This window comes from Ostrinia furnacalis, unplaced genomic scaffold, assembly GCF_004193835.3.
Source record: "Ostrinia furnacalis isolate ACB-3 unplaced genomic scaffold, ASM419383v2 OfSCF2350, whole genome shotgun sequence".
Lineage (NCBI taxonomy): Eukaryota > Metazoa > Arthropoda > Insecta > Lepidoptera > Crambidae > Ostrinia > Ostrinia furnacalis.
Genome location: NW_021132589.1, coordinates 349,136 through 362,342, shown reverse-complemented (window position 1 = coordinate 362,342; position 13,207 = coordinate 349,136). Strand labels below are relative to the sequence as shown.

Here is a 13,207-nt window from a genome sequence, read left to right as displayed (position 1 = left end):
CACGTCAAGTATCAAACACGTTAGAATACACTATAATGGTCAAGGTAGTATAGCTTACAATATAGGCTATTGCTTTAATATCTTACATTTAAATTCATTCCGTTATTTAGTCTAGAACCATTAAAATTATGTTCTTAGGATTGTCTACATGGATATAGGAATTCAAACAAGGAAATTACATGGGGAAGACGTACACAGAAACATCTCCTTGAAAAGGTTAAAAAATATAATCACATTTGTTGCCTGTAGGCTTTGGTATTGCCATAATAAACAACATTCCCCGTGTAATATTATTAGAATTGGTAAATACTTATTTTATTAGATTCCTAGATTGGTAAAAGTCGTAAAAAGTTTATGTAATTGATTCATTCTCAGACCAATCAGAGTACAACACTATTTAGTGATGTTTTATCACCTCAAGTGGGATTACTAANGAAGGATACCCCTCAAGTGAGATCAAGCAGTGGAAAGTTATATCACATTACAAATACATTTTTATTGTAATTTGGTTGACTTGATCTAATTCGAAGTGACGTCACTCTCTCTCGAACAAGCAGTTCTAATCTAATGTAGGGTCGAATTTCCTAGTGATAAATTACATTTAATTTTGATACCTCACATTAGGGACTAAAATTACTTAGCCTCCAACTAGTTATCAATTCAAAATCATTCGCTTTCTTGGCCAAAGGTCGGTGGGCGTGAACCTTCATTAGAAATATAGAAATTAGCACTTACAGACCACACTACGTGGCAGTTTGGATATAGTTTATTTTCGATTCCATTGTCTCCTCGATTTCGGAGTGTAAAATTATGAACGACAGTGTTAGTACGACTGTAGTAATAATTTTAGACTGTGTCTAAGCGCTTTGTAAAGGTTTCTCGCAGAAAATAAATTACTTTTATGTCTCTATTAGGTTTCAAAAAAATATTTACAGCCACGCGAATCCTTGCTACATTTTTCGGGCACTAGGTGACTAAACCTAAACCCATTAGGGTAAACTATCCGGTAATGCGATAATACCTCGCTTTACGGTCGGTCACACTTACAATTCGTCTCAAATACCTTTTTATTAGGTACACTAGAGTTACGAAGTGGATTGCAGCGCCAGCGCAAGATTTGGCCACTTGATGGCGCCGGTGGTAGAATCGACAGTGTCCGATCATATCGTTATCCAAATTGTTCGATACACTTATTCACTTATCCATAACTTTTGGTACTCCTAGAACAAATCAAACCGTCTCAAATACCTCTTCACTTGTACACTAGAGCGACAGAGTAGATTGCAGCGCAAGCGCAAGCTTCGCGGTAGATGTCAGACGGCATTGGGTGGAAAATCTTTGCTATCTTATGGTACCGGGTGATAGTATTGACCAAGTGCTCGACTAACATATTACAAGTCTCGCTTCACATTCGGATACACTTATTTAACTTTTGGTACACCTAGAACAAATCGTCTCAAATACCTCTTCACTATCACTTCACGTACACTAGAGCGACAGAGTTGTTTGCGGCGCGAGTGCAAGCATCGGGCACTAGATGACGGCGGCGAGGAGAGCCGAAACTTGGCTATAAGATAAATTACCGGGTAGGTAACAATTACAAGTCTCACATCACTTTCGGATACACTTATTTAACTTTTGGTACACCTAGAACAAATCGTCTCAAATACCTCTTCACTATCACTTCACGTACACTAGAGCGACAGAGTTGTTTGCGGCGCGAGTGCAAGCATCGGGCACTAGATGACGGCGGCGAGGAGAGCCGAAACTTGGCTATAGATAATTTACCGGGTAGGTAACAATTACAAGTCTCACATCACATTCGGATACACTTATTTAACTTTTGGTACACCTAGAACAAATCGTCTCAAACACCTCTTCACTTGTACACTAGAGCGACAGAGTGGATTGCGGCGCGAGCGCAAGCATCGGACGCTAGGTGGCGGCGGCGGAAGGCGCGGACGCGGCGGGCGGCGCGGGGTGCGGGGAGCCTCGTAGACTGTTGTGTCGCCGAAGGAGCTCGGTAACTGTGATGGCCACTTAAACCGTGGTAGGGGTGGACAACTCTTTTAACCGAACGAAACCTCAGATTAGGTGACAGAATCGTGCCCTATCATAATTAGTAATAGCATTACAAGTCTAGCTTCACTTTCCGATACACTTATTTAACTTTTGGTACACCTAGAACAAATTGCTTCAAATACCTCGTCATGTACGATAGAGCGACAGAGTGGATTGCGGCGCGAGCGCAAGCATCGGACACTAGATGACGTCATAGGGAGACGAGAAACCTTGCTATATTAGTAGTAATAGCTTCACATTCAGCCACTTATTTAACTTTTGGTACACCTAGAACAAATCGTCTCAAACACCTCTTCACTTGTACACTAGAGCGACAGAGTGGATTGCGGCGCGAGCGCAAGCATCGGACGCTAGGTGGCGGCGGCGGAAGGCGCGGACGCGGCGGGCGGCGCGGGGTGCGGGGAGCCTCGTAGACTGTTGTGTCGCCGAAGGAGCTCGGTAACTGTGATGGCCACTTAAACCGTGGTAGGGGTGGACAACTCTTTTAACCGAACGAAACCTCAGATTAGGTGACAGAATCGTGCCCTATCATAATTAGTAATAGCATTACAAGTCTAGCTTCACTTTCCGATACACTTATTTAACTTTTGGTACACCTAGAACAAATTGCTTCAAATACCTCGTCATGTACGATAGAGCGACAGAGTGGATTGCGGCGCGAGCGCAAGCATCGGACACTAGATGACGTCATAGGGAGACGAGAAACCTTGCTATATTAGTATTAATAGCTTCACATTCAGACACTTATTTAACTTTTGGTACACCTAGAACAAATCGTCTCATACACATGTTCACTTCAAGTACGTCGTCTCAAATACCTTGCTGTACTTCTTCACTATCACTTCACGTACACTAGAGCGACAGAGTGGATTGCGGCGCGAGCGCAAGCATCGGACGCTAGGTGGCGGCGGCGGAAGGCGCGGACGCGGCGGGCGGCGCGGGGTGCGGGGAGCCTCGTAGGCTGTTGTGTCGCCGAAGGAGCTCGGTTACTGTGATGGCCACTTGCACTGTGCCTTTGCCCTCGAGAACGTCGGCCGCGCAGCACATTAGTTTCTGGTGAAAAAAATAAGTAAGTTAGGCCCAGAACACACGGTGAAACACAACTGAATCTATGGCAGAAACTTAAGATGCAACTCAAAAGTAACTAGAAGTTGCAGTTTCGTTTCACCGTGTGCTCTGGGCCTAAGCGATTTGTTAAATATGTCAGTGATATAGAAACACTTCAAGATATCGTATGATTCATCATCATTTCTCTCGGACCGAATTGCTATGTACCTAAATAAATGGTTAATATGTGTTCATAATAATAAGATCATTCGTTTTACAAAAATATTTGAAAAAAGAAACACTACCACCAGATAGAGTTAACTAGGCACCTATGCACCTCGCTGGAATGCGACTCCCTCGCACATCCCCTCGTTCACCCCATCCGTACGTCGATGTGACGTCACGTCTGCCAAGTGCGCACGTCGATGTGACGTCACGTCTGCCAAGTGCGCACGTCGATGTGACGTCACGTCTGCCAAGTGCGCAGTTAACTCGATCGGACTGTACTAGACTCAAAGGACTTCATTCATGAATAAACGTCGATTTTACTGTACTTGAATAGCTTGTGGAATTAGTCAAAAAAAAAGAGGAAAAAGTTAAAATAATAGTAAAATGGATCTCGACCGTTGCAAACTTCTAAACTTTTCTGTATGTTGATGTCTATTCACATAAAATAGAAGACAAAAATGTAAAATGATTATAGGTCAATAAATAATACACGGTAAGTACCAATGAAAATGTTTATTTTAAGTAGAGAAAAACATTGTAAGTACATACAAAAAGTACATCATAAAACATTTTGGAAAAACAGTTACATAATATAAAAAAAAAGTTTACTTATAAAATACTATATTCGTAATGGATATTAAGAAAACGCACATTAGTTGTAATAAGTTTGAAGAATACATAACATACATAAAACCGAAACTAATTTCCCTTTCTGTGATTAAACAATACTATAATACAAAATTAATTATTTTGGCCGATAGGAGTGTACCTTTTATAACCAAAATATATTTCAGCTGCTGATATGTTAGTTACATAATTTCGTAAAATAAAATTCCATATTTATGTAAATGAATCAGTAATTTGTAAGGCTCTGTTTCAGAAACACAACAAAGAAAAATAAACGAATTTATGTAATCATATTTTTTGTATTTATCATCGAGAAAGGTACACCATTGTCAGCGCCTATGAACTACACAAATAAGTACCCAAGCACCACAAGCTAATAAATATATTATTATGCTATATGTACCGTTTTAAATTATATATTAAATATTCTATCTTATGTTATCAGCATTGTACTCGCAACTTTAAAGCTCAAAATAACGTTATAAACAAAAGATATCAAATCAAATTAGGAAATGACGAAATATAGATTAGATGACACATAGTAAGTACATATAAATATGGCATATTTTATACATTTCATAAAGCGTTTTAAGGTAGTTTCGAACAAATATCAATCATATCTTTCTGCAAAAAATGAGTTTATGTATAGCATTTAATGAATGCCACTCAGAAATGAATTTAGTTATATTCGAAATTGATTATGGATTGTCATGGCGCTGAAAGATCTGTTTACATATTACATACTTAAATAATAAATAAGGCAAATACTGTATCAGATTATAAGTAAAATGGAAGAATGTAAGGAATTTAAGATAAAACAGATTTGAATCGCCTATTGCGCATCATTATACAAGTACACAATTTACAGTCTATGTATAATAATATATAAAACATCTTTGGAATGATAATAAAATCGTACAAAAATAACTCATCGTTGCATTCAAATGTCAAAGCATTTATGCAAGGAGAGTTATTAATATTTATGTCAGGTTTTTATAATCGACGAATTGTAAGGTCATTTTTTCTCTTTCAGAAAAACTTCGTCTGACATATTTTTCAGAAAACAGAATAAAAGTAAAGTTAAATTTGCCGTTCATACAAACCTGACTATAGTAATAAATGCAAGATACCATCAACAAATACTTTTTAATTAATTCTCCATAGAATTCGTTGGCATCACAAGTTATTGGCATGGTTAGGAATACTTTTTTATGTTATGTTAGTTATGTCTTTTAAAATCCAATTATTATGCGAAAAAAGCCTCAAAAATTCAAAATACAGTATAAATATAGTACTAATATAATTTGGACCAAATCTACTTTAAACATAAAAGCCCATAAGTGAAATTAACGATGCAGGGTTGAATGACTAAAGAGGTTATGTCGGAAAAAAATAACTATTATTTATGGTTAAAGTAGTCTTTGGTCGACCATATCGAAATCAAACGAAATGTTTGCATTAATAATACAATAACGATATGAAGTTTCGATTAAGGCATACAATTCTTATTTGATAAGAAACGTTAAAATACGTTAAACAGCTAAGCTACGAATATTTATTCATTTATCTGCTTACGACTATCTCAATACCATCCGTTTCGTACTCTTGGTATAATTCATAATACTTATTGCACCAATATTTTCTGTCATTGTACCTTAATTTCGGATTAATATTGAATTATCTTTGTTTCTATAACATCGTCTTCAGTTCATAATATTAATATTAATTATACTAAAAAAACTACATAATGTATAATCTTTATAGTATAAAGATGCAAAAGATCAATTTTATCGGTAAATTGGTGCAAAAAATACTACATTTTGTTAGTGTGGTATTAGTATACACTACATCTAGATAGCTTCGAAATAGCAATGACACACCAAAAAAATAAATTTTATGAAAGAAAAAACGTATAAAAAAGACTTCTCTCAAAAAGTTCAAAACAACAAACGCACTGAGATCGTGGGAATAGTGTAAAATAAATCAAACAAAACACACCAAAACACAGGAAATATAAAAAAAAAAAGTAATTGGCAAATTTCTAAAATACCTAATCTATAAACTTAATTAAAAAATTTAAATGCCTCTAATGGGAATGAATTTATCAATTTAATTGGAATAATAGAATTGAATCTAATTCAACCAATCGTACTAACCAATCGTTTTAACCAATTCATGTCTACGTCAAATCACACAAGCCAATTCTCCCTTAACAAGTCTTATTTTTCCAGTACAAATGCATCAAGAGTTCCTGATTATATTTCTATCATCGACACAAGTTATTCGCTTACATTTTATTAAATAATATGCTAACCTTACTTGGGTACACATAGTAAGCGCGTATTCCATTTTAGCAATTGTATCAACAGGGAATTTTGCCATTGTTCAAATCCGAATGGAAAAATACATGGATAGACAAAGAAAAAAAAAATAAATAAAAAAAGTCTGCATCACTCAATAATTAATTGTGTAAAAAAATCTTTGCATGTCTGCAGTACATTGTTACTGGTAGCCAGCCAGTACCCCTAAAGAAGTGAGAATGTCAAAGTTCCACAATAGGTTTTGACCCGTACATCAAAGACATAAAGGTCAAATTCATTGCGGATATTCGATATTTTTGGAAAATTGACCGATTGGCCACTGATATTTCACTGGATAGGGATAATAAATAGCAACACTAGGCGGAGTCTTTAGACAACTGGTAACACCAATTCGCTTGTCAGCAATTGGCATTGTTATTGCACTGCATATTGGTTTTTATGTACATCACACTTCGAAACATATTTGCGTAAATGCATTATCACCGTCAAAAAATCCTATAAACCATCAAGCGTAAATACAAGTCTTCCAGATCAATACCGACGAGTTACATCAAGCCTCATACAAAGTCTAGAATGCACTAGATAATACGAAAAAGCAGCCTCAAAATCTAATTTCAGACTACGTTCACAGTTTGACTGTGAATATGTAAGGCAATAGTGTGGTCCAAGCAATTCAATAAGTTAATATTGTAATATATTAACTTATCCAAATTGTTTTCGCACTAAGTATACTTATGTTACTGGGAATAGTTGCCATATTTAGTGTACAATATTAATTAAGTTGATAGAAAGATAGAACTCACACTGTTGTTTTTTTTTTGCTGAAAATTGTTTCAAATCGTACATAAATATTATTAAATGCCATATATTCGTAATGTAACAGAAAACACAGTGTAAGTTCTATCTCACATCGATAAGTATAAATTAAAAATAAGTATAAACTAGTTCACGCGTCCCAGCCGTCCATCCCAGACTTACAAAGGGTACATAATAAGTAAAATCGTAGATATAAGGAATGTGCCAAGGCACAGGCAAGTGAAAAGCAGTCTGTTCTCATTATCCTTAGCCGTTTCAGTCTCTGTTTTAAGATCCCTGTTCAGATTGTCCTGTATGTCGAGATTCATTTTTCCCCTGTCGTAGCGTTGCATATTCTCCTCTTGCGATAATTCTACTGGAAAATCCACTTCATCCGTGTCGTAAATTTCAAAGTTCTCGCTTCGGAGGACGTGATCTTTATAAAACGGTTGCACAAATTGGACTCTGTTATTCTGGTAATACGGGCCACGGCTCCGCAGTCCGTCGCCGTAAACCGGAGAATAGTGGATGTTTTGTGGTGATTCTGTGTTGTTGTTTTCGTAGTTCAATTGAAACTCCTCAGACTCATCAATGGTGTAGTTGCCGTCGGAAAAGTTGAAGTTGCTCAAGATTCTTTCTTCGGAGTACCTTCGGAGCTGCCGTTTGTAGTAGTTGACTTCGACGCAATCGACCGAGTTGTTATCGTAGTGTGTGTAATCGGGGTCTTGTACGTATTGGTCAGAGGTTCGAGCGTACGGGTGACCGATATCGCTTTGGTCGCGGAAAGGGGGCGGGGCGTGACTAGGGGGCGTGGCGTGTGCGAGGAGCGCGACCGCTGTGCGAGCGAGAGGCGCGAGCGCGGCGGGCGCGGAGTCCACGCCCACAATGTCCCCGGGCGAGCACACGTCCTCCTGCAACACACGCCACCCGTCTCTTTTAATAAACAGTCTTTTGTTCCGCTCGCAAAAGGATATCGATACCCTGTAACACTCGAAACGGACACGGCGGTACGAATAATATATTAAACGAGGAAAGGTCAGTGGGGCACAGTAAATCAAGCACTTTTTATCACCGCCCAAATTACGCCGTTATCGAAAATAATGAAAGCGTCATATTTATCAGTGAAACTGACAAGATAAAACGATCATGCAAAGTAGCCGAACCGTTACGTGATGTTCAATTACGGACTCTTTACGAACGGAAGGTTAAATGAAATGTTAAAGAATATGAAAGAATGGTTACCTCTTCAACTCCAATTTTTCGACACGCTTCCAAGAAGTTGTCCACGTTTCTTCGACACCTTGCCATTGTGAGTTTGGGCTGAAACAACAAAACAAATATTAATTACAGTTTAGGGAAAAATAATACAAGACGCGTAGGCAATGTAAGCCTAGTAATTTAAAAAAAAGCTATAAAATGAGTGATTCGACCGTACCGTCGACTTCGGTCGGTTACGGTATCTACGACAGTACTAGGGTATAAGGGAGTACCGTATCCGCGATAGTACTCGTACCAGGCCTGCAGAATACAAGGAGGTTACCACCCCTGTGATAGTGTTAAGTCTGTCAAGTACAAGGGGGTACTACGGTACCCCCACACAACACAAGGGGATGCTTTACCTGGGACAATACTGTATCTGCAGAGTATAAGGGAGTACTTTACCAACAAAATACAAGCAGGTGCCATACCTTTGTTAGCACCAGGCCTGCAGAAAACATGGGGGTACCGGACCTGGGACAGTACGAGTGTGAGGTGGCACAGCACCATGCCGTTGCAGAGAACCGGCGCCAGCAGCTCTCGGAACGACATCTTTAAGCGTCTCTACTGTCTGAAGCTACAAGGGGTACCGTACCTATCGAGCACAAGGGGGTGTCTATCTATCTATCTACGTCAGCCTTTGTCTATCTATCTATCTACGTCTTCAAACATAGGCCTCCTCTTCAACCTTCCACCGACTTCTGTACCTGGTCACTTGCATCCAGTTTATTCCAGCTTGTTGCCAGATGTCATCTATCTTTTACGCAGTTTTCCTCTACCGCGGGTTTTATTACGGTCTCTACTCCAAGCTCTTTCTAGCAAGGGGGTGTAATACCTACGATAGCAGTATACAAGTGGTAATTACCTGCGCAGGCGAGGGCACGTGCACGGAGGCGACGGCGCGAGGTCGAACGTGGTTGGCGAGATGACACAGTACCACGCCGTCGCATAGAACCAAGGCCAGCAGCTCTCGGAACGACATCTTCAAGAGTCTTTACTGTCTGAGACTACAAGGGGTACCGTACTTGTGACAGTACCAGGCCTGCAGAGTACAAGGGGGTACCGTACCTTCGACAGTACCAGGCCTGCAGAGTGCAAGGTAGTACCGTACCTGCGACAGCACCAGGCCTGCAGAATTCAAGGGCGTACCGTATCTGTGACAGCACCAGGCCTGCAGAATAGAAGGTAGTACCGTACCTGCGATAGCAAGAGGCCTGCAGAATACAAGTGGGTACCGTACCTGCGACAGTAAGCCTACAGAGTACAAGGGGGTACCGTATCCGTATCGGTAGAGTACAAGGGGGTATCGTAGCCGTACCGGCGGAGTACAAGGGGGTATCTTAGCCGTACCGGCAGAGTACAAGGGGGTACCGTAGCCGTACCGGCAGAGTACAAAGAATACAAATGGGTACCGTACCTGCGACAGTAAGCCTACAGAGTACAAGGGGGTACCGTAGCCGTACCGGCAGAGTACAAAGAATACAAATGGGTACCGTACCTGCGACAGTAAGCCTACAGAGTACAAGGGGGTACCGTAGCCGTACCGGCAGAGTACAAGTAGTAATTACCTGCGCGGGCGAGGGTACATGCACGGAGGCGACGGCGCGAGGTCGCACGTGGTTGGCGAGATGACACAGTACCACCCCGTCGCAGAGAACCGGCGCCAACTGTTCTGGGAGTGACATCTTCAGTCGTGTTTCTATTATCTGAAATGTACAATTAAAACACTTTAGGTACCTAACTTAAATAAGAATTATGTTTCCTATTATTATCTGAAATGTACAATAAAAAAAATTGGTATCTGCAATAAGAAGTGTTATTCCAGTAGAGTAGAATCGAATCACCCCCACTCTTTCCGTAAATGTTACAAGAGGGGACACACATGCGACTAACCCATCTGTCAAAATATGGAGTAAAAAACTAAAATGGGGAGTGTAAGCCAAATCATTCATTTGATTAGGGTGAAATGAGTGGGTCGTAATTCTGCAGTTAAGTCTAAATGACCTAATGGACAATAATGATCATATGTAAAATGTAGATAATGGTTACAGAGAAGTTCAGTAGTGAGAATAGTCCCGAATCTTAAATCCAATACGATCGAAAGTTCTCTTCAGATCGTAGATGTTTCAAACTTAAATTGTGATACCATCATCATTTCAGCCACAGGACGTTCAATGCTGAACATAGGCCTCTCTAAATGATTTCCATATCGCCCGGTTGGTAGCGGCCTGCACCCAGCGCCTTCCTACTACCATTATGAGGTCGTCTTTATGAGGTGAGTTGTGATACCGTTTCTTAATAAAGAGACCAACTTACCGTCCTCAACTGCTGCAATAATTCTTCCTCTTCCTTCTGCTTATCAAACTCCCTCTTCATGGTGAAGCTGAGCTTATCCGCCGCCGCCTCTTTATTCCACGCCATCTTGCCCGCCGGCTTCGGTGCACCTTTCAAGTACGACACGCTTGTGGTCAACAGTCGAGCGCTGTCCCCATTCACTCGCGGTATACTAGACTTCCCTATGCTATTGTACCCTAATGTACTAGTTGGTGATTTAGTAGGTGATGTCGGTTTAATGTACACTTCGGTTTGACCGTTCACTCGGTTGTAGTCTACGTTTCCATTGACGCTCGAATACATTTTGTTGACATTACGAGATGGCACAACTTTCTGCACTGGTCGTTTATTTTCTTCTTTGTCGTTATTCCCATTCTGACTCTGGAATCGTCTGGGGGTGGAATGGAGGAGGGGGGAGTTTGGCACTTGAGACGAATTAGGGGATGAGGTAGAAATGCTAGCGTTGGAAGATATGGATCGGGAGTAGAAACTAGGGGATACGTTACTGTAGCCGTTGACTGGTGAGTGAGGGGAGGACTTCGCGTGGACTGGACTCTGGTTTAAGGATTGGGGGGAGGAGTCCAGTTCAGGCGAGGGCTGGTCCGTTCGGGGTCGGTAGACGTCTTGCTGGCGCTGCTGTCTTAGGGCTTCTTTGTATTGTCTGGAAACATTTTTAATAATCGATTAGTGACATTGTGTAAGTGGGGGGTACAGCTTTAATAACACTTAGATATTATTCATTAGTCACTGTCATCTCCAGTTTAGATTGTTGTATCAATATTTACAATCACAATGCTGCTTAGTAAGCACATATAGATAAATCATTCAACAAAGACTATTTCTGTAGTGAAATGCAGATAAGGAAGAGGCGAGACACGTGACTACGCCGCTTCTCATCTCCCATTCAATATCCCAGAAACAGTATTTGAATGGTGGGACAAAAGTTAGTACATCAGTGCATTAGAAAAAAGCAATCTCATTAGTAGCAGGACAACATATTGTTATTTACATATTACGATAAAATGGCAGTTATGAGCACCCAATGTTAATCTATCCAAGTGTTATTAAAGTTTTAGCGGTATACAAGCAAAGTTAGTGCGGGCATGTGTGCGAATGTTGTGCTTATGAATGACCATGTACCTGTATGTTTGTTGATGGGCTACTTTACTCTTATCGTCGCCATTGGAAAGGTTCCCATCGGGCGAAATACGTAGGCTGAAAGGGACAACACCGGGGTTAATAAAAAACAGGTGGAAAAAAAAAGATAAAAAGACAAAAAATGAGACAGAGGAGCGATAGATGGCGGTGACGTATCTAGAGTTAGTTTTTACCTCTGGATCGGCGAATGCAAAAGAAAAAATAAAATAAATTAACGTAAATAACATAGCCAATAGAGTATCTAATAAATACAATCTACATCTATGTTGTACAGTCAATAGAATACTAATTGATGATAATGACGTGTAATCTTTTAGCTGGTGTTTTAATTAAATCCCTTTAGGTTGAATCTGAAATAAAGCGCCAAGCTATCTCCCATTTTATGTATACCAAAATTATTTTATCCTGCCTTGAAAGAAAAATAAATAGCAAGACATGATCCCCATACATATACCAAGTGTGTTTTCGATATTAAAAAGGTTTGACGCTGATGATACAATCAGCGAACAATATCAATCATTATGAAGTTAACAGTGAATTAGTCTGCCTTATATCGACAGTCATTTTCTAAATTACAAACTAACATTATTTTGTGATTAGTGACCATCAAAAGTACGTTTATTTCGTCTTATCAGTCAACTGCTAGACGTAAGCCTCTTCCAAGGAGCACGATATTTCCACATCCTTTTATAAACCAATTCTGATAGTTAGAATAGATCTTTAACATATACAAAATGACAAAATAAACTTGTCCATACTGCCTATCGGCTGTTACCCCATAGAAGTGTTTTTGAGAACATTTCCATATTAGTTGAAATGATCACCATTTGAAAACGAATATTACACTGTTTAAAGGCCCAGCGTATACAATAGAAGTAGCGTAAATGTCAAGACTTATGTCAATAATTCTTTTATAGGCCCAGCGCTTACAATAGTAGCGTAATGTCAAACTACTATGTCTAATTTGTTAACACGTTGACCTCAAAAAGATCTTCATATTTACACAAAGAGCCCCAATATACAATACTAGCTTTTGCCCGCGGCTTCACCCGCGTAAAATGTAGTGTCATAGATCGGCATAAATTATAGCCTATATGTTGATCTGGGTTACAAACAATAATACAGTAAAGTTTCAACAAAATCCATTCAGGATATTTTGTGTGAAAGAGTAACAAACATCCAGACATCCAAACTTTCGCATTTATAATATTAAAAGGCCTATTCAGACCTAAGCGGTATTCGCTACCGTCTGCGGCAGAGAAAACCCAGTGGGTGTGCGGTAGTAATACTGTTCAGACCTAAGCGGTATTCGCTATCGTCTACCTATGTACCTCTACCCACACCGGCAGCGAATATCG

General features: G+C 39.8%; 1 protein-coding gene across 4 annotated transcripts in view; it reads right to left on the bottom strand.

The window, feature by feature from the left end:
* Window positions 1–450: 450 nt before the first annotated feature.
* Lrch (Leucine-rich-repeats and calponin homology domain protein) overlaps window positions 451–13,207 on the bottom strand; it is a 47,533-nt gene continuing 34,776 nt past the window's right edge. The window contains exons 7-12 of one of the 4 annotated variants that reach the window (XR_003656086.1): window positions 11,832–11,906; window positions 10,674–11,352; window positions 9,926–10,063; window positions 8,343–8,420; window positions 2,350–3,135; window positions 451–2,181 (exon numbers count right to left, since the gene is read on the bottom strand). Coding sequence is in view for 2 of the 4 variants with exons in the window: in XM_028307814.1 (XP_028163615.1) it covers window positions 7,280–8,011; window positions 8,343–8,420; window positions 9,926–10,063; window positions 10,674–11,352; window positions 11,832–11,906 (1,702 nt within the window). In the remaining 2 variants the exon portion in view is untranslated. Of the gene's footprint in view, window positions 3,136–5,632; window positions 8,012–8,342; window positions 8,421–9,925; window positions 10,064–10,673; window positions 11,353–11,831; window positions 11,907–13,207 lie in introns of those variants that run through there. The other 3 variants (XR_003656087.1, XM_028307815.1, XM_028307814.1) reach the window with 3 other exon arrangements.